Below are 27,319 nucleotides of genomic sequence, written 5' to 3'. Positions count from 1 at the left end.
TTCCGGAATATTCAACATCCTTCCGTTTTTTCCGAGTTAGACCTTCTTCTTCTTCTTCCTAAATCTTCTTAGTGAAGTTGGAATGTCTAGCTTCCCAGCTTAGGATATAATATTTATACTCCTATAGAGGAATTCATCTAGGTTTTTTCTATGAATTCATGTTTATTATTTTTTCTTATCATCTTTAGCAAGAGATGTACTATAAAAAGAAATAATTATCTTAACCCATACTCTAGTGTGCACCTATGTAAATAACAATTTCGTTCCTTTCTTATTAATTATTAACATTTAAATTAATCAAAATTGACCTTTATGTTTAATTTAAACCCCTTTCTTAAAGTAGGATGCCTTTTTTTTAGCATGGAAAAGTTTAGAGCAGGGATGGAGGCTAGTAGAGATTTTCTCATCCTTTTTTCTTCTTTATGCTCTGCGCTAAATCTGATGGAATGAAAATTTCTTTGTCGCTGCCATGCATGGTAGAAAAACTGGCACTGCTCTAGCGCTCTAATAGCATTATGCTGTGATTAAACTAAATCCGGGTGCCACCCCTTTTGCCTATCTTGGTTTTTTTCCCCAGGCCAGTTTTCTTTTGTAATTATTCCCCAATAAACGTAGGCGGTATAGAGGTATAACGTTCTGTAGTTAAGCCTCTTATCCCCTAGTTCTATTATCATTATCAAAACTGCATCACGCCCTCCTTCTTTTTACGAAATGACTCGTGCAAAAGCGGTCAGGAACATTGACGTTTTTGCCTAAGTAGTACCGCAATCAGAAGTAGATTATCCCCGAAGTAAATCTTAAAACTCAACCCTTTCTGATGTAGCTAAATTTTTATTATTCAAAAGAGTTTTAAGTTTCTAACTGCGTTAGTATCAAATTAGAAGATTAAACTGAAGTAAGCATGTTCGTACGAAAAAGGATACCAAATTGAAACCAGGTCTTCTAACCTTTGAAAATAACACAATATTCTTATAAACCAGTTACAACATTTTGCACCTGAATTTTAAATAAAATAAATTTAAGTCTCTTCCTACTAGATAATAAAAAGAAACATTAAATCCATTTCTCCGCTAATCAGTACCAAAACGAAGTAACCGTTTGTACACGCAAATCTAAAGAGATACTATACTTAGGCTCTTTGACCTATATGGTAAAAATAGTAGTTTCATAATTCATCAGACTACGCCGACGTAAACAAAACAAAAAAAAAATGATCGCTCGTGCATAGAGCTGAAAGAAAGAATAATCATTTCGGTTCGTCTCATTTTGAATTTGCAGTGAATCAAACGGATTTTAGGCATAAGTAATAGCCTTTGTATGTGTTGGATATTTAAAATGGGCTATATAACAAAACAAGCTTGTTTTCGTACATACTTAATAACGCTTTTTAAAGATGTACCTTTTACGTTTGTAAAGATGGATTTTTAAAGGGGTTAAGCTCCCCCAGGGCCATACGAGGATCGAAACAAAAATGGCAACGACCCCCCAGTTTAAAGGGCTGGTGAAGTAGGGTACAGATCTTTAAGAATTAGTGTAAACGATCGTGTTTTGAAATCCCCATACTAATTATTTCCTTCATGGAGTTCCTTAAGTGAACTCAAAAAAAAAACTCTTCTTATTACGCGTACCATAACGTTATGTACAATTATTTTCCACTTTTAAAATATCACTTCGTAACGCTACTGCCTCTCTTTCGTGAAAATGTTCTCGGGAAGCACACAGGTGGTCAAACCAAATGGACAACCGCAAGATGCCCATTTGTTGGCCCTTAAGGGTTAGCTCTCTTTTCGCTCCTTTTCAACCCAGCCATTCTAGGGTGGAAAAAAAATCTTGAAAAGAACCTTCACTGGCAATCCTTAGAATAGTTTTTACCTCTCCGAGTGACGTATGTCACGGAGAGGTTCTAATTTCGACGTGTGTGTGTGTGTGTGTGTGTGTGTCTGTCTGTGTGTCTGTTGTTACACCCACGTGACCGCGTTCGCAGTTTCCAAATCGGAGCAAACGTGTTCGCCATTTCCGAACTGCTTTCACAGTCACGGAAATGGCTCCTCTACTTGAGTTCTCACACCACCATCTTTTGGTTTTTGTCCATCCCACATGGAGACCAATCTGTACTTGCTGGCTTCTAATCACCACCATCTTTTGGTCTTCGTCCATCCCACATGGAAACCAATCTGTACTTACTGGCTTCTAATCACCACCATCTTTTGGTCTTCGTCCATCCCACATGGACACCAGTCTGTACATACTGGCTTCTAATCACCACCATCTTTTGGTCTTCGTCCATCCCACACGGACACCAGTCTGTACATACTGGCTTCTAATCACCACCATCTTCTGGTCTTCGTCCATTCCACTTGGACACCAGTCTGTACACCTGGCTTCTACTCCATCGTCATCGTTGGGTTTAAGACATTCGCGGCGATCAGCTAGGGTTACGAGAAACGTCTAGCCTCCCTAAGGTGGGATCGCCACCAAAGGTTTTCGCAATTGCGGTTGTTCTTGCTATTACCTGTAGTTCGACACCCTTATATACTACCTATTTGAGTAAGGTAATGCAACCGGCGTATGCTTCATTTCAAACGCCAATATTAGTCAAGTCTCTCAAGAATGTCTAATTGTTCTTTATAAACGCGATGTAACGCTCAATAAGGCGAACAACTAACGAAGAAAATATTTAGTATTAATTATATTTATTAAATTATTTAAGTAAAATCTGTGCTAACTAAAGCCATATAGTCAAAGTTTATATAGGACGAGTAATGAAGATTGCGTATAAAGTCGATACACTGTACACATTTCATAGTTAATATAGAGCGAGTATTTAAGAATTTCGCCCACTGTATTACTAATCATGGAAACTCTAGAAAATTAAAATAGGTCGAGTATTGATGTTAATAGAGACGGAGTAGAGGAGTTGAATTAGGATAAATAACAAATGCAGTTTGTTGTGTCACTGTCTCAGTTAGAGAGGTAACGGTTGGTAAGTGCGATACTATCGTAAGTGTGTTTTGGGCACATTCGCGTTGTTGGTACACAATTAGAAAGATGTTTTCAATCCACGGCCATATTTGAAACTTCCACACCTCTGTTCATACTCCTTGGGTGTTTTAAATTTCTTTTCTTAAAGAATTAAGAAGTTGAAACTATATATTTTATTAGCGGCGTATTTAAATATTTTTTACCGTCGCGAAACACCACAATGATAAGGAAAAATATTTTTTTAAAACATAATCAGATGAATTTCAGTTATAAAGAACTAAAATCCTGTGAATACCTAGGAGTAATGGAGTGAATTTTTACCAATGCCCAGAGATGATAAACATAAGCGGGATTGTTTCATATTTGAATAAAAATACTGTTTCCACTAATAGGTTTATACTCCTTGTGTTTTGATGTGTAAAGAAATCCTTCAGAACCTTAATATTCCCGTTTTCCATAATATAAAATGAATATGTGGAAATATTTTTCGTAATTATGATGCATTTAGTACTTTTGTAGCTTTAAAGCTCCGTTTCATTTTGATATTCCAAAGATTTTGTTTAATATTATTATTTAAAATGGATGTTTATATGTTACTTAAGCTATACTACATCTGTTTATAGCATAATCCTTTCTAAAGTCACAGGGAATACAAGCACAACGCTGCTATGTTGGTCAAATGAACTTTTATTTGTCAATAGGACTAGTGAACCAAAAAGTAAACGTTTGGGTTTGGTTTTCGTTTCTGTATGCAGAGACATTAGAGAGTTTAAGCATCCCCTAAACGCGTACGTGTAGCTACCTTCCACAGTGCATTAGACCAATGCATTGTCGAAGGTGGCTACACGTACGCGTATAGGGGATGCTTAAACTCTCTAATACGGTTCAGAGTGAGACGAAAGTTAAATACACTTTTAAATAATTAGGCTTAGATTTTATAATCATGGTGGAAATCTGGGCCGCGTTCAGCAGAGCCCAGCGCTGCTAGCAGTGTCCTACATAACGGGATTTTGCTTTTGAATTTTGACGTCACGGTGCTTAGCGCTGGGCTAGCGCGGTCTTCAAAGAAAATAGTCGGCTTTTTGGATAGCTTTATGGGAATATAGCTATTTAATTGGCGTGAAACCAGTTGATCACGCGAGAATTTTAAGAGACATGTTATTTTCTAATTTTAATTATAAAAGTTGTTATCTATCTCTATAAATATGTTATCCTACAATTTTTGTTAAGCCTTGGTACCTTGCACGCTTTATTGCGCTAGCGTCATTTATAAAACGCCGATGACCGGAGAAAAGCGATGACGGCAGAGCTCACCGGTAAACATTTCCAAAATCCGCTGTATTTTTTGGTGAGCTCTGCTGAACGCAGCCCAGACCAGTGAAAGGTCTGATCGTAATCGGATAATAGCTTCGTGTTTTCATGCTTTTTATGGTACGCATTTACTTTCAGTGTGTGTAGCCACAAATAAGCTTTGGTGTTATGTAACGTTAACAGTCATGTTGTTAAACTAAGAAAATCGTTGAGGTGAAACGAGAGGATAGTGTTTACATGCCAACCCTGTTGTGAATATGGCTTTGAACATAGAGGGCATACAGTTGAGGAGTAGAAAATTGGGCCTTTACAAACACGTAAAGGTAATATCCCTCCAAAGTTTTATCTCTTCATTTCCCGTTTTTCCCCCATCGGATGATTTTAATGTGTACAAGTATATCATTATTGGATGTAAAATGTCGTCTGATTTACAGTAAATTTGCTATGCTTTGTATACTGCTTTAATATTTCATAAATTTTAACTTAAGAAACATTTCTATATCTGGGTAAATAAGTTTGTAAGTAGTCGTCTTGACTCGGAGAGGTAATATTTTGGTTTTCCCAACTTGTTTTTCTCTCAATTCAAGCGAGTACTGTTCTATTCATCTTTAGGGCCAACTTTGTATCCTTCAAGTTGAGCTAGATTCAAAATTTCGCTCGAGTCTTAGATTCTAGTGAGCTTTTTATGACGATTGTTTTGAAGTTAAGGAAATATATAAAGGTAGAAGGGATTTTTTTTTCTCGAAGGATGTAGTGGTATATTTTGAAAAATATAACTGTATTACCTGTCCCGTGTAGTTATTGTCTTTTAACATTGGCTGGTTTGTTGTTTTACCGATGAAGATTATCTCATGGGAAGCCAACATCTATGCTCTCGATCCTCTTGTATTTTCCCATAGCCCCTGTAGAAGGGTTTCACCTCCCGAACACCTGTTTCTTTTTTTACAATCCCTTCAGACACGGTACCCCTTGTATGTTAAACTAATACAAATTTCAATTAGTTAAGAAGTGTGTAATAGACCACTCTTTAATTACTTACTGTTTTTACATCACTGAAGTTAGACCTTTTATGGTAATTGCTTCTCTAAGTGCTCCAGGAGGTCTCTAGTGTATAATTTAGTTATACCCTAGCCAGAGTATACACTCGCGTAGGCAGATAACCGGTATAAATAACGTTATCCGTAAGTACAATCGGAAGTAAAATAATAGTCATAAGTATCACGATATTGAATTTTGTTACTATTACTAATCATTTCAGGTTTTAGCTTCAATTTACGAAGCTATAAATTTTAACAAATATTTCCAATGTAAAGTAAGGGTTTATCACATTTAAAATATTTGTACATCTGTTGTTTTTTAGCTCGGTGAGTTCATCCGTGACTTTCACAATGACGTATTATTGTTTTGGGAGTTCCAAAAACATTTACAAATCGTCAGTTACAGTTAACGTACTCTGTCATATTTATGAAAAATTTGTTACTTATGGATGCAAAAAAAAACATAAAAATAGGTGCACTCTATTTTAGGAAGCGAGCCTCTCCCTTTTTTGTTTTGCCGTGTTTTTATTTTCGATTTGCGCCAAATATATATATGTACAAGCAAAACAACACGGCTCAGATGCGTCTTTCGCGTGCCCGTTCCGATTTCAGTTTTCTCCATCTTCTTCTAACTCTTTTCTCAGCATCCTCCTCTTGAGCTTCCCTTATCCCTTCTCTACATAGATCGGCTGAGTCGTCTAGCGAAAAATTGCTCTTCTTTTAGTAAAACTTGCCTCTACCTGAAACAGCTTTTAGTATCCATAGAAATGCAAGCCGTTCTTTATTCGATCTTAGGTACACTCTCGTTTCTTCCGATACCTGGTTGCTATACCTACCCTACGATCGACAGACTACGAATCATTTATTTATATTAAAGGGGTACTGAAATAACGTGGCTTTCCATTGTGGAACTAACTCGTTTTAAAAACAATTAGATTATAGTATATTTATAGGGTTAACCGAATTTCGTGGTTTTCTTTTTATTTTTTTAATACGTCGTAGTACAACTTTCGATGCTATTAGCAGCGTGTCTGTTTTTCATCAATTTTTTAAGCCTGATTAATGGATAGATTAATTTATTATTTAATTATAGAGAACTGTTAAAAATCTAAAGATATTAGATTATTATTATTGGGGCGTTTGAAACAATTTCTCTTGAATCTTTGCGATGTAGATGTAAAACTTGAAAGGGGTAACGGCCCAAAACGGTATAATTCCAGAAACAAATAAGTGTTAAACAAATAGAAGAGAATACATAAACACCTTCAACACCTGCGTATTTCAATGCATTCTCAACGAAACTAAAGCTCAAATTTGATCCCATTTTATTAATAAATCCCGGAGGAATCTTAATAATAGTTGATTAGGTAAAATTAATGGAATGGGACGTTAATTCAAACAGTCCTAATGAATTCGTGACCATTAATTATTTTGATTGCCTCCGAGCTTCGGGCGAATTGTTTCTTTAGAGTTTAGTTCGGATTGGTACGAAAACTCTTAACCAGTTTCATATCATATTTTGTTTGTTTGTTTTAGTTTGAAACAAGAAGAAAGTTTGCGTATAAAGGGTGTGATTGATTGGGACTGCCACTCTCGCCTATGATAAATCTCTTATACTATATTTTACTTAATTATCATTAATCTTTCAGTTAACGTAGCCTTATTTTTAGAGTTAGGGCTACGAAGAATAAAGCTATACTTAAAGAGAGTATACAGTATACTAAGGAAGTTTAGTTTGAGAGAATTACTTATGGCCATTCGGAGGGCTATTTCACTCTTTGATTCCATACCTAATAATTTAGTATACTTTCAAAGGTACATCGTGTACACCGACTCGACCAGGAGAATCACGTGGCGCTTGGTGATAATTCCCCCCCCCCTTGGATGGTTTTTATCTCAGATTTTATCAAAATAATCTTTAAAACTTCAATTCCACGAAATTTGCTAATTTCTGTGAAACTTTATTGAAGAGATTACGAAACCCTTCTTTGTCAAAGTCGGCGCGAAACTTAACTTTCTCGCGATAATGATATGCGAACTGAACTTTCTTGATGAGAAAGTGGTGATAAATCAGGAGGGCGTTTTTCCCTTCACAGTAAGCTATCCCAGCATGCCGCGCACCGAGGAAAAAGCTGGCCTCTAAAGAATTAATCTAATCACCTCAGCGCCGGGACTTAGCGGGAGGGCTATCACCCATTGTTTCGGCTAAGCCTTACCCATCCTAACTAAAGAACTTATAAAACAAAAGGAGGCCGGCGCGATTTTTGCCAGCATTTGCAAAAATATTTCGAAAAGGGGATGCGGGAAATTCATCCGAGATTCCTTCACCGTATTGTTTCTTGTTTCGTTAAATTATTGCGTATAGATCGGAATGGAAATTCCGCCGTTCTTGCAGTTTATGTAAAGGGTTGGATTATCAAAGGTCTAAATTCTATCGAGACTCGTCGTTCGAGCTCATCAATTGTTAAAAGGGATAGAATCCAAGACTGATTATCGGTCTCTATTGTGAAATATGAAACACCACCGATGTAGTAACTACAGACTTGTCTATAGTGTATTGTTTTCCGGAATCAATTATGTATATCGCGTTATTAGTTCGTAGTTTGTCATAGAATTACGGAATTAGTAATGGGTTAAATTATGCTTTTCATCAGTGTTAAACCAAGAACGTTTATAAGAGAATCTATACACCTACCTTACCCTTAAATTGGTTTTGTAAGTTTCGTATGAACCCTGCGCCTGAACTTCCTTATAGGTATGTTTTTCATTGACACTCATTAACCCCTTCAAAAGAAAGGTGAGTTCTTTTGAAAAAGAGATCCAAGTAAAACCCTCACTCACTCACCCAACCCACGCAACTTTTACTTTTCTCATGCGGATGGTCTCGGGTTCCTTGGCTTGGCTAATTGGGAAAGGAACCTTTTTTTTAGTTTATATATATATATATATATATATATGAATCTATTTTGGTATGGAAAAAGCCCGGTCATCCTTCTATACGCGCTAATCGAAGGAGGCTTGTGTGTCCTCCGTAGATTTTCAAGGAAGCATTCGGGCGTGACGATAAAACATTAATGAGTTTTGCATTACATCGAGCTCCGTGGTTGCAGGTCGCTCCACCAAGCAAAATGACAAACAGCCAACCGTTAAGGACATTTTTAGAATGTCCTATACCTTTTTTTTTTTTTTTTTAGGTTTACTTTTTCGTCCTTGGGGATGTTTTTTTTACTTAAAGGGTAGTTTTTAAAACCACTTTAAAAGTTTTGTATTGGAATTAATAGGAATTCTTCAGGGATTCTATATATAAGTTTCGCATTTTCATTTCGACCCTATTAAATACTGTATAACTCTTACGTAATGATATAATTATACTGCCAATTAAGCAAGTCAATTTCATCCTTCAATTATGATGAATGTGAGTTTAATTTCGTAGAACCGATTATCCCCTCTCCCGTATTTTTGTCCTGTTCGAGCGCTTCTCTCTCCTAATTTCACTTGAAATTGCTGTCCGATTTATCGAGTATTTAGTAGGTCAATTTCAATTAGTATTAGTCTACGCGGGAAACGAGAGGGTTTTGGGTTAGAAATAAATAAGTCGGAAACTACTAGATTTTATTATCCAAGTCAATTTTCAGTCCGAAACGTAATTGATCTAAATAAGGCGAGATCGGAGTTTTAGGAACTTCGGGGAATGAACTAAATACTTCTGAATTAGGGCGATTAAGTCCTTTTCCGTTTCAAAATAACACGGTATTGCTCTTAAGGGAGAAGGATGAATGTCACTAATAATCCGACTCTTTCCTCTCTTTCTGGGTCTTTGGTAGAGGGCTCTTACGCGCCAGTGGAAGGGGAGTCGCCCTCCGAAGACTCGATGCACCCAGTTGACGAAGACAGCTGCCCCAGGAGCCGCGAAGATGCCTCGGCCAAGGGCAGATCTTGTCTACGAAAATGCAAGTCCGACGCTGACTGCATCAGTTCCAGGAAAAGATGTCTTTGCGATGGACTTTGCGGGTGGAGTTGTATCCGACCAGGTATAAAAATCTCTTTACATTAAACAGTTGCCACAATACTACTTGGAGTCGAAAATGTTTTATGACATTTTCCCTTCCGGGCCACTGTTTTCCAGTTTTAGGGATGGCCCCTTAATTACATTAACATTGTCTTTCAGTTTCTTAATTAAAAGTAAGGGGTCATCCGTAAAATAATCCAATTTTAACTCGAAAACAGTGACCCGGACGTCAAAACATCATAGAACATTTTTAACTCAAAATCGCCCAAAGAACATCCCCCTTAATTTATGGCAGAAACACCCTGTATATAGTATAAATCATTGTTACACGTTGCCACATTTAATGCGTTAGCCACTAAGCCTAGCACGTGCTAAAAAGTCGCGTGCTTGAAATCAAACCTAGTAATGAAGATACGAATCAAAGTTTATGATGCTAATTTTATCTCTGTTATCTTCCACCGTATTGGTTTTTATTTTCTTACTCGCTATTTTTAAATCTATTTTAAATTTCCATTGTTACTAAAACTAGCCTGTATGGAAAGCGAAGGCACGTTTCCAGTTAATGATAAACGCGAGGGGAGAGACATTAGAGTTAATATATAAAATATTTGGATTAGGGAATAATTTGTTGGAGGATAAGCCGAAATTTTAGTAATTTTGTCAAGTATCCGACACACTGACAAACGTCATCATTTGTGTTTTCAGTTTTATTCCTCTCTGAAGGGAAAAAAGAAATCTGAATAAAAACATTTGTTTTCAAAAGAAAGGAAGTCCCTATTAAAAATTAGGGAAGGAGATTGTAACCAAAATCCGAAAACGTGATTTCATTTTTTTATTTCGTTCCCTATGGACCTTTTCAGTGAAAAACGAGGGAAAATTTTAGCAAACCTTTAGCGATATTCGGAAATAAACGCTGGAAAAGGCTTAAACGATGTGACTCGAGACTAGCGTCAATTTTATCCGTGGATTTATGGATCGGAGAAAGAAATAATATTGCAAATAAGAGCGTAAAAAAAAAAGAAGAGGGCTAAAGGAAAATTTGATTAGTTGCTGAAATATTTGTTCTCTTAAGTCCTCTTGGGGGCGCCAAACCAAATATACATTTAATTAGGTTTTTCTCACCCCCCACGAAGATAAAGTCTGCAGTTTCTAGAATAAAGATGATAAAATGGTGGGTAGGACACTATTACGTTGAATAAATATTTATTTTTACATTTTTTGAAAAGCGTATTTACTTTGGAATTATATATAGATTTTTTTATTTATAGATCTTCATTGCGAAGAATTGAAACCAATCGAAAACGGTCATTTTACGGTAACTGGCGATTATTTCGGTGCCAAAGTGACCTACACATGCGACGAAGGTTTCTGGATGTCCGGTTCCAGAGAAAGATTCTGCCAAGGTGATACGTCCTGGAGTGACGCTCCACCAGTTTGTCGAAAGAAAGGTAATAAAACAAGCTTTACTATTAATGAAAATATGTCCTTTTATAAATCCCGGTGTCCGCTATCTAGGCCATTATAATGTTAATACCTTAATATAATTTTCTCAGGAACTCTGAAAGCTCTTTTGGCACGTCATAGAGTCCCTTAAGGTTCCGGGGGGCTTTAGTATATAGATTCCCGCTGTTTTTGTTGGAAAGACAAACAACCTGTTACTCGTCCGATAGCGCGGATTGAAAAGGTTTCTTTGTATATACCTATCCTATATACTATATAGAAAGAAAGAGAAATAGTGAAGGGACCACACCCCGGATGGGACCCATCAACTACGGGGCGTCCCTTAATCCGTCTAAATTCTATCCCGCATCTAGGGAAAAGCTCGTTTTAATTTAGGAAATGACCGATAGGAAGCGAAATGCAACGGCTATTTCCGTTTACACAAAAATAAGGAACTATCCAGGAGATTTATAAAAATTAAGGAAGTCAGTAATATAGTAGGATAAATTGATACGATATCTTTTAATTTTGTTTCCGTATGCGATGCGATTAATTGTGTTTCACCATAGTCTGCGTTGAAGTGCATTTTCAAAAGCTTTATGCTGTGAATACTGGTTTACTTGTGATAAAGAAAATATGTATTTCATCTCCAGGGGGTGTAAGAAAGTTTTCGTTCTCCTTACCTTCGGAAGACGTAGATTGTACAGGTCCTAGACTATACTAGAGATTGATTCCGAAAAAGGAATACGTGTTCCCTTCCTGTATTGTACTCACTAGGATATACGCAGAGACACCTTCTGCAGGGAGGTGGTTCAGACCATCTATTCTTTAGTTTTGTTACTTTGTTAGCTATAGCTGAAAAGCTGCAGGGATGTCCCTTCTGGCGTATAGGTATATACCTATGTTTCGCCAATTTAATTGCAAAGTATCGTTCGTATCCGTAGCTCGCTTGTCACACAAGTGACAGAACCCAGTTACGTCACGCGCGGGAGTCGAAGAAACCATAGCAACTGTACCCGTAGTATCCCTTGCACCAAGGAAATTGCTGTTTTGCTCAATGATTCGGAACCGTCTTTTATACCTTTTCCCATACACGGCCTCGCACCCTACTCGTATCTACCTTTTTTATGCACGCGGTTCTTTTTTTTAGTCTTAGTCTTAGCTTAGTGACAGAAGTTGATTAGCTCGAAATTGTTGAACAAGTTTTTCCTGGTCGTCCAGGAAACAATTGCTCTAACCATGCATATTTCTTTAGTATAAGAAGAGTTAAGATTTAAGTACTTTAGGGATGACCCCTTAAGTAATTTACCATTGTCTTTTAGTTTCTTAATTAAACTTAAGGGGTTATCCGTAAAATACTCCAATGAAAACAGTGGCTCGGACGGCCAATTGTTTTAGAATATTTTCGACTCAAAATCGCCCACAGAACATCCCACTTAATTTATTGCAGACATATCAGAAACTGTATATAAGAATAAACCTGAGCGTGTCTATATTTGAACATCTAACCCACAATACCTCGCGATACCTCCTTGTTGAGCTTGGAATGATTGGTACCTTCTAGTTCATATATTTTGTGAAAGAGTATTTCTGAAACGGTACTTTTCTTCTTTTAAACCTTTTTTTTTTGTGAAGAAAAAAGTTCTAGTTAGTATATCTGTACGGTGTCTTTGATATAGTATCGCCCCTTAGGGAGTTGACGACTTCTGCTGCCGAATACTAGAGTCAAGTGGTTTTTGAGCCTCGGGATCTGATGGAAGGGGCTTTGGATAGCTATGCAAAGAAGGAAAGAAATAAGCCGTTTTCTTATAGCGCTTAGCTCACGCTGTACACTTCAATCCGATTGATAATAAGATAGGCCTATTATAACGACTTATGTAGAGTATCGAAAATTTCATACAAAATTGAATTTTCGACCACGGCTAAGAAGGTATCAATTGAAAACTAAATAAGGATTCCATTAAAATACACCTCGGAAAGAGAAATTGAACTTGGTTCGCATTCATAACCGTTATACTTTGTTGCTGGAAAGACAGAATGAAAGTCGGTTTCAAGTTTTCGATAAGCCGTCTTCTTGTGATCTCGAAAACTTGTTTAAACAGTAACCTTGCTGCGTGGCAGAGTTAGTTGAAAATGGAGAGACTATTGACAGACCGAACTCGGTTACAATCGTAGTTGAATTACTCTTGGTCTTACCCACTCGTTACGCGGATCTCAAAGGTTTTCCGTTAGAATTTTAGTTTTTAATAAATTTAAGCACCTCTTTCCCAGTCAGCAATTAGATTTTGAAGTTTTAGTCAGTCTTAATTTTTGGTACTAAAGAGTCGCGTTGTTCATATATGCCTTGTAACGTGTATACCCTCACATATATATAATATTTTTTCGCGCCCTTTCTTTACAACATGTCAAGCTGTATGCGGCAAACCACCGACGGTGAATCACGCTCGGCATTCGGGTCTGCTGGAAAAAGAAGATTACGACATCGACGCCATGGTCCAGTACACTTGCTTCCCGGGTTACGACTCGCAGGGGTTCGCTAGGAGCAAATGCCTCTTTCATAACAACACCGCCAAGTGGTTTGGTCCTGACCTCAAATGCATACGTAAGTTGGGCTTCTTTTTCTTTTTCACCCTTTCATTCAATAATATATAAAGATTCCAACGTCCAGCGAGACCCCGCCAATAATGGGAAGGATAACAAGGTTTATAGGCGCGCGAAGAGATTGTGTCGTACAGAAACGCAGTAGCGTAATATTTAGTTTGTACTGAGAATGCTTATTCTTATTGATTGAGGTTTTCTTGATGCAATATTTGCATTTTCCTAAGAATTGTTATCGCATTATTATGTGTTTTCAACATAATATACTTCAAACTGAGGTGGCAAATGAAATCCGTGTTGGGTCATCTTGACATCAATGTCAATCACAACCTGAAAATATTTTTCTCAAAGTTTTCAATACATTGCTAAGTGTTTCGAAAATTATCAACTGAATAGTTAACGCCACGCGTTTCCCAGCATTCACAATTCTGATTATTCCTAGCTTTCTCAACTCCTGTCTGTTTCTCCTTCCCCATTTCCGTCGCATTACTTCAGTAGCTACAAACGGAAATAACCTATAACTCTACCTCTTTCATTCCTTTTTACTGTGTTGGCCCATAAAGAATGGACTGTTTTTTATATGTAGGAACGTATGTTTGGCGCGCGATACGAAGAATCCAGTTCTATTCTCGAGCATTCTGGCGCTATAATAACGTTTTGTTCCCTTTTATTATCGCTTCTTTTTGCGGCTTACACTTGGCTTCTCTTTATATATTATTACCGCGCTGGAATCTTTTTTATATACGCTATATTTCCCAACTTTTCTATTTCAAAACTCGCTCTTTTATAGAAATTGAAATTTTCCTGGGCTTTAGTCTTTGAATGGATTCCGAAATAGTTTTTTTTTTTTGACAAACGGCTCACGATTTTTCTAACCCTAGTCGTAACTTTTTAGTGGATTTAAAAATTTGTTCGGGCCGTGTAAACCCTGACTCTGAATTTTGAATAATCTACGAAGTTGCTTTGGGTGGAGTAATGGACGATTTTTTATTTTTTGAATATTATAATTCGAGCGTAACAAGAGATATAGGTGATATACTCCATGCTGTGATACACCCTAACTTTAGACAGTATTCATTTACGTTACTAAGAATATTGGGACATATAGCTTAAGAAAATGATTAGTTTGATCTAAAATTAAATAGCTTATCGCATAAGTTGGTATATGACACTTCCTACACTTCGTAATGCTAGATCGGTGCTTAATGACGCAAAGGTTTATAAGGTATGCTTCATAAGTATGATACTACCTATACTTCGTAATGCGTTGTACAGCTCGAGCTAGTTCGATACCGACAAGCGAGAATTGACTAAACTCGGTTTTGCAGTTCATCTTCCTATTTATTCTGTTCTAAGCCTTTGACAGCGCCTCACCAGGCGTCGCTTTGCGACAATCTATGACGTTTCATCTACGTCACGTCGTGACAAGCTCTCAGTAACCAGTGACAAACTTATGAATCATATCTTACGAACTTACGCTTACCGTCATATGGTATAAATATGTCGTCAAAGATGACCAGCTTTAGCCCCATCACGAAGTCACTAAGTGCATTTTGAAATAGCCTTGATTGACAGTAACCGAGAAAATTACCTTTTAAAAATTTCCCTGTGGATAGAATTACCTATGATTGGACGCAACAAATCATAGATAGATACGATAACCCTAACTACTTTTCTGTCCCAATATGCTGGCTGCTGGCTTGCTTTACACACATAGGTTTAGAAAATGGGCTTTGAACGTGCGCTCCTTAATGTCTAAAATTCACTTTCCGCCCGCTTCATTTTTGACTGCTTAGGAGAACCAAGCGCGGCTATCCAAATATGAGAAACCGCTAAGCACCCCATTATCCTAAATAGTCGAGCGTTACGCTTATCTTTAAACCACGCCGCCAACGTCTCAAATTTAATTAAACAAGAAAAAATCTAAAAGCTCACTTCAAATAATGATAGGCCTGATATGCCATACCCCCTTAAAAGTACCATCTTTAAAAATTAATCACATCATTTTAGAAAAACGTTGAACGGAAAGGTTTTAACAGTTATCCCTCCCGATGAGACGCGCGGTTAATCATGACGCATCTCTGCAAAAGTGGCTTATCAATAGTACAGCGTGTTTCTGATAAGTACGCCATAAATTAAAGGGTGTGGTACTTGGGGCCAAACTTAGTGCAAAATGTTAAAAAGAAATGGCTACTTCGAGGAAAATTACCAGTATATACCGGCTCTTATTAAGAACCGATAACTTTTTGACCATTATGTCCTTATAAAGGCTGCTGGAAAAATCTTTAAGAGCTTTGAAAAGCATATTCTCACAATCACCCCTTATGGCCGCCCCTGTGCGCTTTCTAGCTAAAATTGATTGGCCAATCCGTTTTCTGGTAATAAGAAGTTTGCTTAGCCTTAGACTAGAGGATGGCTAGCTTCTAAATGTCTTTTCATCATTCGTGCTTTACAAGGGTCGTTTTGTGGCTTTCCACAATCTACTAAACAGAGCAAACTTCCATCATTTTTAAGTGGGAGCGGAAATTTTCCGATGCCATTTTGACCCCGGTGATTGTAACCCCATTTTTCTAACGTTATCGCCTATCCCCAATCTCGATATCCAAATCGTTCGTTTTTATTCCCCCTTCCTATCAATGGAGAAATTTAACCTGTTAACTCTGGTTGGGTAATACCTTTTTGATGGAAATTTTATTTCCAAGAAAATGCTTTTGCCAAAAGGGAACTGATTTTGGGGGAGGGAGGGGTTGATTTAATGGAATTGCGGTATTCTAAATATAGGTAACACCAGTTTTACCAGGAAGTCGGGGAATTAAAAATGGGTCAGCACGATCAGTGACTTTCAAGATTTGAAATGAAGTCATGAAATTTGAGTTTTGGAAAAACATTCCTGAGTTTACGAATTTGAATCTCACAGTTTTTTAGCAACGCTGTTTTCAGTATTTTAATTTTGATCGTTAATTACTGGACTTATTGGTGCTTTACCAAATTACAAACCCCAAAGGCTGACTGGATGATTTCAATCTTTTCTAGCTCGAAGTTGCGGTCCTCCTGGAGATGTGGAAAATGGTCGGCGGGAAGGTACAACTTATACCTTCACCAGCAGAGTGACTTACTTGTGTTTGGACGGCTACGAACTAGTCGGTAGAGCCAACAGATATTGCCAGTCTAATGGTCAATGGAGTGGACTATTGCCTTCCTGTAGACGTAAGTATCTCCTTAGGCTTATCAAATCTATATTATACAACCGCTATATAATTCTATAATAAACGTAACAATAGCCGTTCAATGCACCATACCAACTGACCCAACCAATGGCCGGGCACTGTACACGGCCGTAACCTTCAACGCCGTGGTAAAATACGAGTGTCGATACGGATATCGTCTTAACGGACCAGTCACTCGGAAATGTGGGGCATTGAAGGTCTGGGAAGGAACCGAACCAACTTGTGACGGTCAGTTCACCTTATTGTCCCTTTCAATGTGAAATTTGTTTTTTCTAAATTGGTCAATATTTTATTTGTTTATAGAGATTGATTGCGGTAGTCCCGGAATCTTGCACAATGGGTACCTAGAAAGTCGCAGTACTTCATTGGGTTCCGTCATCATTTTCCGTTGCTTCGAAGGGATGAAATACGAAGGAGAGTCCGTCTCCACTACTTGTCAACAGGACGGAAAGTGGTCGCATCCTTTGCCAAAGTGCCTATGTAAGTTCCAGCCTTTTTTTTTCCTCTTTTAGATCATTTTAGTATATGTGGCACTCTGCATAAATTTATACAGTGTGCGAGCCACTGTATAGCTTTAGAGCGTTGTAGGGTGTTGAACAACTTTAGCACATTGGAAACCAATTGCAAGATGATTTTCCTTCTTCTTCACTAAAAGGATCAAGAATTTTCAAAATAAACTTGAGTACGGTTTTCATTGCAGCATCTTGCGTTGTGCCAACAATAGACCACAGCAACGGCACCATCGTCCCTCCTGGCTCCAGGGTCGAACACGGCCAGGAGATCACCGTTGACTGCAAACCTCATTACGAACCCGCCTACAACGCCACCCCAGCCACTTGCAGAAACGGCACTTGGACTCACGTACCTGTATGCGGCCCTGGTGAGTAGTATTTTCTATTTATGGATTTCATTTGAAATATGTACCAGAAAAATACATATTTTCCACGAATTTGCCCACACAAAATCTGTACTCGTCATCATACCTATAGTTATTTAGTTTGAGTTTAGGGCATAGAAGGTCATTTTGAGAGGGTCACTCTCTCGCAAAAGTAAAGAGGAAGTTTCGTATATTATTATTTAAATCATCCCCGGCACACGAGTCTTGCTCCGAAGAATTCCGGAATATTTTTAACGCTTTGACTTCCGAGAAAGCGGATAACCTAATCCCAGATAGGTGAAGCGTGTAAAAATGAAGTAGTAGCCTCTATATTCAACTCCAAAGTTTCGCGTACCGGAGCCGTTTGTGAGCTGTTAGGGTCAGAGTCCGGGGTTATCGGTTACCACGTCAAATCAGATCCCCGCCGCTCGAAAGAAACGATGTTCACGGTTCTACTCTGTTAAGTTCTACGCCCTAGAACTACAACAAGCTAGTTCTCTAAGCCTTGTCTCTTTTATCCAAATTATGCTAGAAAAACCTTTACTCTAGGCGTGTAGGAGGGGCGCGATAGAGGAGAGGCAATCCATCAAGAGCCCTTCGTTCTCAGAAGTCAAAAATTCAGTTTTTTCTTTCAAAAAGATTTTGATGTAGCTAAAAATGTGTGTAGAATTTCTTAGTACTCTTTAAGGAGTTAACGTACCGAGAGTAATTTGTTTTTCTCCGCGTGAAGGATGGAATAACTTTTGAAAATTTCAGTTTTTAAAAGGGTATTTACTAGGTTCAGTCATATTTAGTAATGTTTTACAAACTATGCTGCTGGCTTTAACCTAAGTTAAAAACTCCGTTTATTTTTTTCGATGCATAGCGGATCAACCCGGAACAGCGGAGTATTGCGGGTTAAACATTTCTACAGGCGCTCGTAGACTTAGCATTGAGCGTTAAGCCCCTGTATGTCACCTTCCCCAAAGTTCTAGTTTACTTACTATTAAAGAGACAAAAAAAGTATAAATCGATAATTTAATTTTCATCTGAAACATTTCTTAAATAGAGTAATAAAAAATAGCTTTTAAAAATATCAATACTACTAAATTTTTACGGTTTCAGCTATCAAATCACTAGGTTATTCGATATAACCCTACTATGCCTTGAAATATAACTTGTATATTAGATTTTTCAAGCGTATAAAACCCTAAATTCTAATATACTAAACCACTCGAATTACATTAGGGGAAAAAGCGGTCAAAGTTTTACATAATTTATTCTAAACTAATCCATCAAAAATTCACTCTCGTCGCAAAAAAAAATTTTTTCCATTAAACGAGCGTGAAACTTTTGGCGTTTTCCAACAAAGTCAAAAATCGTTTAACTCTTTTAGACGAATGTTTGACCAAATGACCTGTGATTTTACGTATCGCTTAGCCGAATTTCAGTTTCCAATGATATTCAAACGCCCCTTTTTTGGGGGGTGGTTTTCCTGTCACTAGAAATTGGGAAGAGAAAACTTGAGAGAAAAATTTGCATTTATAACACACCAAAACCAATGGAGGTGAATTTTGTCTGGACCAATAAACTCGTCAACCGTCAAATCCCCTAGTGCTAAATGAATGAGGGAGTATTAGCTAGGAACAAAAGGCTGTAACACTTCTTAAATCTTTAACGGTTTGACTAGAAACATCATTATTAGAAATGTCATGTTTACATTCGTCCCAAAACATTTTTTAACACGAAGCTTTTAAATCCTTCGTTTTTGAGTACTATTCAAGTAGAGTAGTTTCAAGTTAAATATTGCTAGAGATAGATTTAATTTTAGAAGTAGGAATGGTGAACATAGTAATCTGAGCGCGCGTCAAATTCCCGGACCCCCTTCCACGGGACGGAGGGGTATGAAAAAAGAGGCGGGTCATAGCGACAGTGGTAAAAAGGAATTACGTATTTTTCGCCGTCCCCGTCAGCAACGTCATCGAAACGTAGTTTAAGTGAGCCAATAAGATAACTTAAACTTATCGTTACGTGTTGGAGGGAGGGGCTCTATACTGGGCTATGAGTCGGACTGTAGTAAATTACAAGCACTTTTTTTAGATTTACAAGCACTTTTTTTTAGATTTACAAGCACTTTTTTTTAGATTTACAAGCACTTTTTTTTAGATTTACAAGCACTTTTTTTAGATTTACAAGCACTTTTTTTTTAGATTTACAAGCACTTTTTTTTAGATTTACAAGCACTTTTTTTAGATTTACAAGCACTTTTTTTTAGATTTACAAGCACTTTTTTTTAGATTTACAAGCACTTTTTTTTAGATTTACAAGCACTTTTTTTTAGATTTACAAGCACTTTGTTTTAGATTTACAAGCACTTTTTTTTAGATTTACAAGCACTTTTTTTTAGATTTACAAGCACTTTTTTTTAGATTTACAAGCACTTTTTTTTAGATTTACATTTTACTAACCGTTCTCCATTCCTACTTCTAAAATTAAATCTATCCCTGATGTTACCTAATATAATCTTTTTCATATAACTCAACGGTAATTTATGAGAAAACTATACCCACCAATTGTCGGAGTTACCGTTCTTTGCTTCTAAAAATTAACCTCAAAAATGAATAAATGGCTTGGGGGAAAGTTGGCAGATCTGGTTTGGGTACTTAAAAATAACTATTCATTATTTCGTAGTTTCTTAACAAAGGGGGTCCAGGGTAATTTTAAATTTTCATGGAATTAGGAAATTTTTCTACCGAACAATAGCGTATAGGGCGGATAAATCCCTTGTTAGGAGCAAGATGCCGTGTTACCACTTTATCAAGGCATTTTCCCCAGGAGGTTCTTTTTAATCTTAATTAATGAGATTCTAAACTCTCTGATTTGAAATTCACCTTGTACTTGTTTTTCTTTCCTCTCTTTTAATAGAATCTTCCAAGTTTAATAATTATTACGCGGGGACACGGACCCTTGTTTTTATCGAAATTAATCTTTTTGAATTTTTAAAATTTTATTATACGAAAATTATTTTTTTCGGTTCCAAAATATCGGAACTAAACATTATAAACATTTTAATCGGAACTAAACATTATAAACATTTTAATCGGAACTAAACATTATAAACATTTTAATCGGAACTAAACATTATAAACATTTTCATCGGAACTAAACATTATAAACATTTTAATCGGAACTAAACATTATAAACATTTTAATCGGAACTAAACATTATAAACATTTTAATCGGAACTAAACATTATAAACATTTTAATCGGAACTAAACATTATAAACATTTTAATCGGAACTAAACATTATAAACATTTTAATCGGAACTAAACATTATAAACATTTTAATCGGAACTAAACATTATAAACATTTTAATCGGAACTAAACATTATAAACATTTTAATCGGAACTAAACATTATAAACATTTTAATCGGAACTAAACATTATAAACAGTTTCATAGGAACTAAACATTATAAACAGTTTCATCGGAACTAAACATTATAAACATTTTCATCGGAACTAAACATTATAAACATTTTAATCGGAACTAAACATTATAAACATTTTAATCGGAACTAAACATTATAAACATTTTAATCGGAACTAAACATTATAAACATTTTCATAGGAACTAAACATTATAAACATTTTCATAGGAACTAAACATTATAAACATTTTCATAGGAACTAAACATTTTAAACATTTTAATCGGAACTAAACATTATAAACATATTATTTAAAAAAAAATACTGGAACTAAACATCCTAAACAGCGTCGCGGCGTCGCCAATAAGGAAGTTCTTTGCTTCTCAGGTCGCGTCTGTCCCATTTTTACTTCCGTTTGCTTTACTTGCCTTGATATTCTTTCCAAATTAATTTATATAAATATTTTTTAAACTTGTTTCAATTCAGAACGCTGCAAACAGCTACCTGACCGACCACGCCACGGTATGGTCATCGCGCCCAAAACGGAGCACGGTATGAGAGCCCTCTTTAAATGCAAGGACGGTTTCGAACTGGAAGGCGTTAACGTCACCGAATGTCACTATGGAAAATGGACGGCTCCAACACCCAGATGTAAAGAGAGTGAGTAACCCCTTTAAATAATATAAAGTGGTATCGGCCTATATCTCTTTCGCCAGAAGAAGGAAAAAAAAAAGTCCAAAAAATATCGGAAAACTATTAAAAATAGATGTCCTTTCCCACAAAGAACCAAAAAGATTGTTCTCGCTAAATCCTCTTTTACCACCGAAATAGAAAATGACAAGGTTTCTTTCTCCAGAATAAATGACTATCTTTATTCTTTAAGCCACCCAGAAAAATTGCTTTCTTATTTTTCCTAATAATAATCGATGTGTTTTTTTCGCCATTTCTCGTGTTCTCGGAAGTTGTCCGGAATTCAACAGTAAGCTAAATGATACTCCATTGGGGAAACCACATGATGGGAAAAACCGTGTAATTTAAATTAAAAAAGAACAAATATTAATTTATAAGTACTAGTCCATATTTGATAGAGCTCCATTTTTCCACAACGAAACCTTTTCAGATTCTAACTTTAGTAGAACGTTAATCCACATATTGTAATTATAATAACCAATTTTCTCTACAAATTGCAATTGATCACATGATCACGTATTTCCCCACGGAAATACGGCGTAAGTTTTGCGAGACAATCTCGTGGAGCGCAAATTAATCTTTGTACTTAATTTTGATGTCGTAATGGAAATTTATTAGTAGAACAAAAACTTAATCCATTTTTCTTAGGAGAATTTATAACTAATGGGTGAAATAATAAAAAAAATATTGGACATGGTTATGGGAACGAGTAGAGAAAGGATTAGGAGATATTTCAGTCAAGCTCAGTTTTCTTAATCAACTGTTCAAGGAGGGTTTATAGTTATTCGTTTTAGGAAACCTTGACTTTTGTAGTTGTCGTTAAGAGAGCATAAAGAGAGCTAAGAATAAAAGTATAGAGTTAACCCCGCTTCAACAATATTAACTCAATAAACACTCTCAAGTGAGATGTAAACAAAGAAAAAGAAAATAACCCCGAGTGTAGTAATTTTCAGTAAAAACCCTGATTTAAAAAGAAAACCCTCCATCTAATCTTCTTGAATTTTTCTTAAATTCGAAAGATGACATTTTTTTATTGCTATACGCGTTTCTTTCAGGGCAACCTCCTGTCAAAAATTTAAAATTTTGATTCTTACTTTCGAAGAGTTAATCGTTATTGTAACAAAGGTTTTAAGCGAGTCTCCCCCGTTAATCTCGAATGTCATCTATTAGCTTTTGCCACGAAAAAGTTAAAACTATGCTTAGTCTAGAAAGTAATTAAGCAAATGGTTCAGCCTAATTCCTGGGGTAGAAAAGTGAAACGAACCGAGAGTACTTTGCGAAAAAATTTAGAATGTACCTACGAGCTCGAGCAATTAAAAAGTCTGAAACTTTTGGCAAGCAAAAGGGGAGGGGGCTAATTAGGGTGGTCATGATTTTAAGTGGCGTTGCTACTGGAAAGGAGAAAGAGTTAATACTCGCGGAGAAGTAATTAGTATAATTAAGAATTCAAAAGCCCCGCTTCCTTTTTCTGCACTGTAACTTCTCTTTTCCTTTTTTTTAATATTTTCCTTCCAAATAGCAGTAGACATTGATAAATGTAGAATTTTTTTGCTAATTTTCCTTTAAAATTCTACTTAATTAACGTTGGAAATTTGCATATCAAGTTTTTGGGGTTTGTTTCGGTGTAGAACGAAGTCGGTTACTTGAAGTAAAACAGACTGTTTAAAAAAATACACAAAATTCCTTAAAGCTGAAAATAGGCTTATTTCCAAAAAAAAATATTATTTTGATTATTTTGGTCTTGTTACCAATATGATATTTAATTTTGATTATTTTGGTCTTGTTACCAATATGATATTTAATTTTGATTTTGATTTTTTTTTTAAATTTTCGATTTGATTCAATTTTAATTTGAACCTTTTTTGAATATATTTTTATTTCAACGCAAAGCACCCGAATGCTGTATTTTCAGTTTTAAGGCTGTGTTTCTAAAGATAGTTATACCTTTAATAATAGTTGAAAAAACTATTGTATTGGTGAAAAATTATTGAAGGTATAATCGTGTTTATTGTTTAGCCTAAATATTTTCAACCGTAATCGCCGGATCCCTTTGAGTCGATAAGTCCTATTTAAATGTGTTCAGGTCATTGTAGATTTAAATTCTTTAGAAACCCAGCCAATATTTCTAAAATTATTATTTCTTTTCGTGTTTTTTTCCCTCCTTCGCCTTTCCCACTTTCTTCCCCACGTGTAAATTGTGTACAACCGTGCTTACGTCACTCCGGTCACATGTTAGTATACTGCAAATTCCCGGGCTACTTGGATAACGGCCGAGTGCTTCTCGTGGGTCACATGGGAATGTACGATTACCGACCCTACGTCCGAAAAGTGACAAACAACCGTCAGATTGTCTACGAGTGCCACCGGGGTTACGCGATCCAAGAGGGACCACCCGGAGCCACCTGCGTAGCGGGTCACTGGAGCCCTCAAGAAACCCCAAGATGTCTACCCGGTTCGCACCCTAGTGTCCGATTCCAGAGGGACGCCAGACGCAAGAGGCGCCAATTAAGGAATCAGAGGATGTTGCGGATGCTTTCGGACGAGATTGAGTCTAATCCGAAAAGCAAGAAGGGCGGCGCCAAGGGACTTCTCAGGAGGCGAGGCAGACGGCGATTCAGGAGGGATAAAGGTAAATACCCTTTCATAATTTTCATATATTGCTGCTGATCTTGTGTTCTGTTAAGCTTATTCTTTCCATGTGGGGATGGGTGGTCTTGAACCGTTTGAAATCATGTCTAGTCTCTTAACGAGCCACATTTTTCTGAACAGGAAACGTTACAAATAATCGAGATCAAACCCCGTGTTAATTTCTCTTGAGTTTTACGCGTCACAATTCTAACATCTTTCATGGGCTGTGGCATTCTACGCTAGGTTAAGTGCGCACTACGATATAACTTATACGTAACACCAAGTTATTCATGCGTTATGATTAATATCTAGCTCCTCCATCAACATTCAAGCGCATAATTCGAGAAAATTCCCTCAAAATTATTCCTAATAGCTATGTGGGTTCCTTTTAAGCAAAATACTCTAGATACGTAAGAAAATGCGGAACTAAACCAGGCATTTCCAAAAAAAAAAGATACCAATAAAACTGTAAATGTATGCGCTCCAAAAGTACCGATGATTTATAATACTTCATCTAGCCAACTTAAACCCATTTACATTGTAGTACGCAGCTAGGGTTCAACTGTCTACTAGCTGAAGCGCAGGCTCTGAAGCCTTCCATTTCCCTAACGGAAAGCGGATATCCGGAATAATAGAAAATTAATGACCTGATCAGAGAGCGAGAGAGACTCGAAGACCTCATCCTTCTATAAAAGTTCAGTGTTATTTCATTCGATGTTTTCAATACCACGCCTGCGAGCTCGTAGATGTTTATTCCGAAGTGTGGTACCTTAAGTAGTGTTGTAGTTTCTTCTTGTCAACATAGAAGAGCAAAAGGGGTTGTCTAAAGAAGTCAAGAATTCTGCTCTTAATGGTTTCAAAAATTCCCTCGATTAATTACCCAGCAAGATCGGCAAGCATTCATTATTGGCCAGCGAGTAATTATGTTCGATTTTGAAGAAAGTGGTCCAGACAATGAGTTTTTGGATTGTCACGCGAGAGTTTCGTTTCAACATGTCCATTACATGATTCGCTAAATGTCCTTTAAGTTTTTATATTTATAATACTAAACCATTAGGCTATAAATTTGAAATCGAACAACAAAACGTGATTCCATTATGTAATGTAGTTTTTTCTCATTTTTAACATAATCACCTGAGCGTTTCGCAGAATATCGAATAAGAAGAACATACTCTCAGAATGAACTAAAACCTTTCAGAGAAAATGTGGCTTCTTTTGTTTAAATTCAATTCCTTCCAAGGCTGCCACTAAACGTAGACAGTCTCAGGCACCCAGTAATTGTTTGTTTTATATATTTTATCTCCTGTCTCTCTCTCTCTCTCTCTAGCAGACAGAATTATTTAATTCATCCTTGAATATTTATTTAAATTCTTTAGTTGAATGTTTCTTCGCGAACTTGGATAACCACTCTTGAAATATTCATAGCTGCTAAATTTAATAAATTCATGCATCTCCGATTGTTCTAATCGATTCGTGTATCGATTCTCGGGGTGTTCCGTAAGATTTACAATCACCCTCCCTTTCAGTTAAGGGAGAAGCTCAGGATGAAAGTGAGATTGAAGGGATGGAAAAACGAATTTTAAAAGGATGGGTGATGGGAGAAGGGAGATAGCTATGCTTCACGCCCAAATAATTTGAGTAACAGAAAACTTCTCTTAATTCCAATAAACATTCTCCCTCCCACGACTTTGGGTTGGCACTGGAATGCCTGGCCTCCGAAATATGTGGGCCATCGCGTCTGAAAACCGCCCCGTTTTCGCGCCAAGAATTATCCCAAAAAAGAGAAAGCCTCGCGTGTTCCTTCTCCAAAATTGGATTTCAGCTCAAGGGGAATTCAAATTGTACCCCTACGCCATGAAATTTATTTGAATTTCTTCTTTCCTCGCTCTTTCTCTCTCCCTCTTCAATGTCTTCTTAAACGGTATTTCCCGATAGTTTTTTCGTTGCAACGATTAAAATTGCCAGAGGTGTTTAAGCATTTTCTGCATAAGTTAGTTAATTTGTTCCGAAGCTCATTGGGATAAAAGAAAAGGCCAGATTTTTATCTGGGTCATCAACACTAGCAGGGAGTCAAGGTATCAGATAGGAATTTTATCGGTGAATTCCATTGGTTTTCTTCAAAGAGAGCATACGGAAAATCTGTTTTAAATTGTTATCACTATAATCGTACGATAAATTTTAGATTTATCCGTTTTAAAGGGCGAGTATAACCAATCCTCTTCTTGGTTTTTTTTTGTGCTAGGAAGATTAATTTCGTATCACCGTCGTCTACTTTACGATGTCTTTTTTTTTACTATGTAATTGCAGGTCCATGTTCGCCCATTCCGGAAGCACCCTGGATGGAAGTTGAAATTATCAAATTGGGCAAAGGAAACTCGACCATGATCCCTCACGGCACCGTCGTCAACGTGACGTGCAGCAAGGGATACCGTCTTTCCATCGGCGACAACCGGACAACCGCGAAGTGCGCGCATGGGCAGTGGAAACCCGCCAAACCCGAATGCCTGACGCGTACGTAGCCAAAAACAAATCCAAAAAACAAAACACCAAAAGCATCACCACCAAACTTAACCAAATTAACCATCTCCCGTTATGATTGACGTACCATTTGACCATGACCCCTCTATCACATTCTCTTCGTACGTGGCACGCTAATTGGTACAGGGGCTCGGGTCGTGCCCCCTCTCTCTTTCTTTTCACATTAAGAACAAATTTCGTCAACTGCCAACGATTCGTTGATTAAAATTTAATAATTTTCTGGGGGCCGTCCCGAACGTACCTCCGTATACTCGTAACTCTATTTATTTGCTGCCATTATGTCCGTTTCTCTGTGTGCCCTTTTTGGATAACCCCCGCATTTTTCAAACACGTCAAATGCACGATTTATTTAAAAATCGAAAGCGAATAATCTCATAATTTCGTGAACATTTTTTCGAATCGTGATTTATGCCTATTTTCTTCTCTACGTGGTGTATGTTCTGTCTATCCGTGTTTTTACGTATATTTTCTCTATGTTTCGAATGCCAATCGAGAAACTTTTAACGACTAACATACATTTTACATGATCCGTCTTTTCTTAATTTTTTTTTCGTCTAATCTTTTACTATT

At 36.9% G+C, this 27,319-nt stretch overlaps 1 protein-coding gene across 9 annotated transcripts in view; it reads left to right on the top strand.

Moving 5' to 3' along the window:
• Hasp (Hig-anchoring scaffold protein) overlaps nt 1–27,319 on the top strand; it is a 95,193-nt gene that overhangs the window by 60,306 nt on the left and 7,568 nt on the right. For all 9 annotated transcript variants that reach the window (XM_089852557.1, XM_089852553.1, XM_089852552.1 and 6 more), the window contains 10 exons: nt 9,155–9,361; nt 10,608–10,787; nt 13,190–13,381; nt 16,411–16,584; nt 16,659–16,832; nt 16,908–17,084; nt 17,305–17,484; nt 21,380–21,553; nt 23,820–24,212; nt 26,519–26,722. In XM_089852557.1, the coding sequence (XP_089708683.1) occupies nt 9,202–9,361; nt 10,608–10,787; nt 13,190–13,381; nt 16,411–16,584; nt 16,659–16,832; nt 16,908–17,084; nt 17,305–17,484; nt 21,380–21,553; nt 23,820–24,212; nt 26,519–26,722 (2,008 nt within the window). In that variant the 5' untranslated portion in view covers nt 9,155–9,201. The remainder of the gene's footprint in view (nt 1–9,154; nt 9,362–10,607; nt 10,788–13,189; nt 13,382–16,410; nt 16,585–16,658; nt 16,833–16,907; nt 17,085–17,304; nt 17,485–21,379; nt 21,554–23,819; nt 24,213–26,518; nt 26,723–27,319) is intronic.

Source organism: Phalangium opilio, unplaced genomic scaffold (genome assembly GCF_054372755.1).
Source record: "Phalangium opilio isolate 3A_F unplaced genomic scaffold, DU_Popi_V2 ptg000113l_1, whole genome shotgun sequence".
NCBI classification, from domain to species: Eukaryota; Metazoa; Arthropoda; class Arachnida; order Opiliones; family Phalangiidae; genus Phalangium; species Phalangium opilio.
This window is presented reverse-complemented; position numbering and strand designations above follow the sequence as displayed.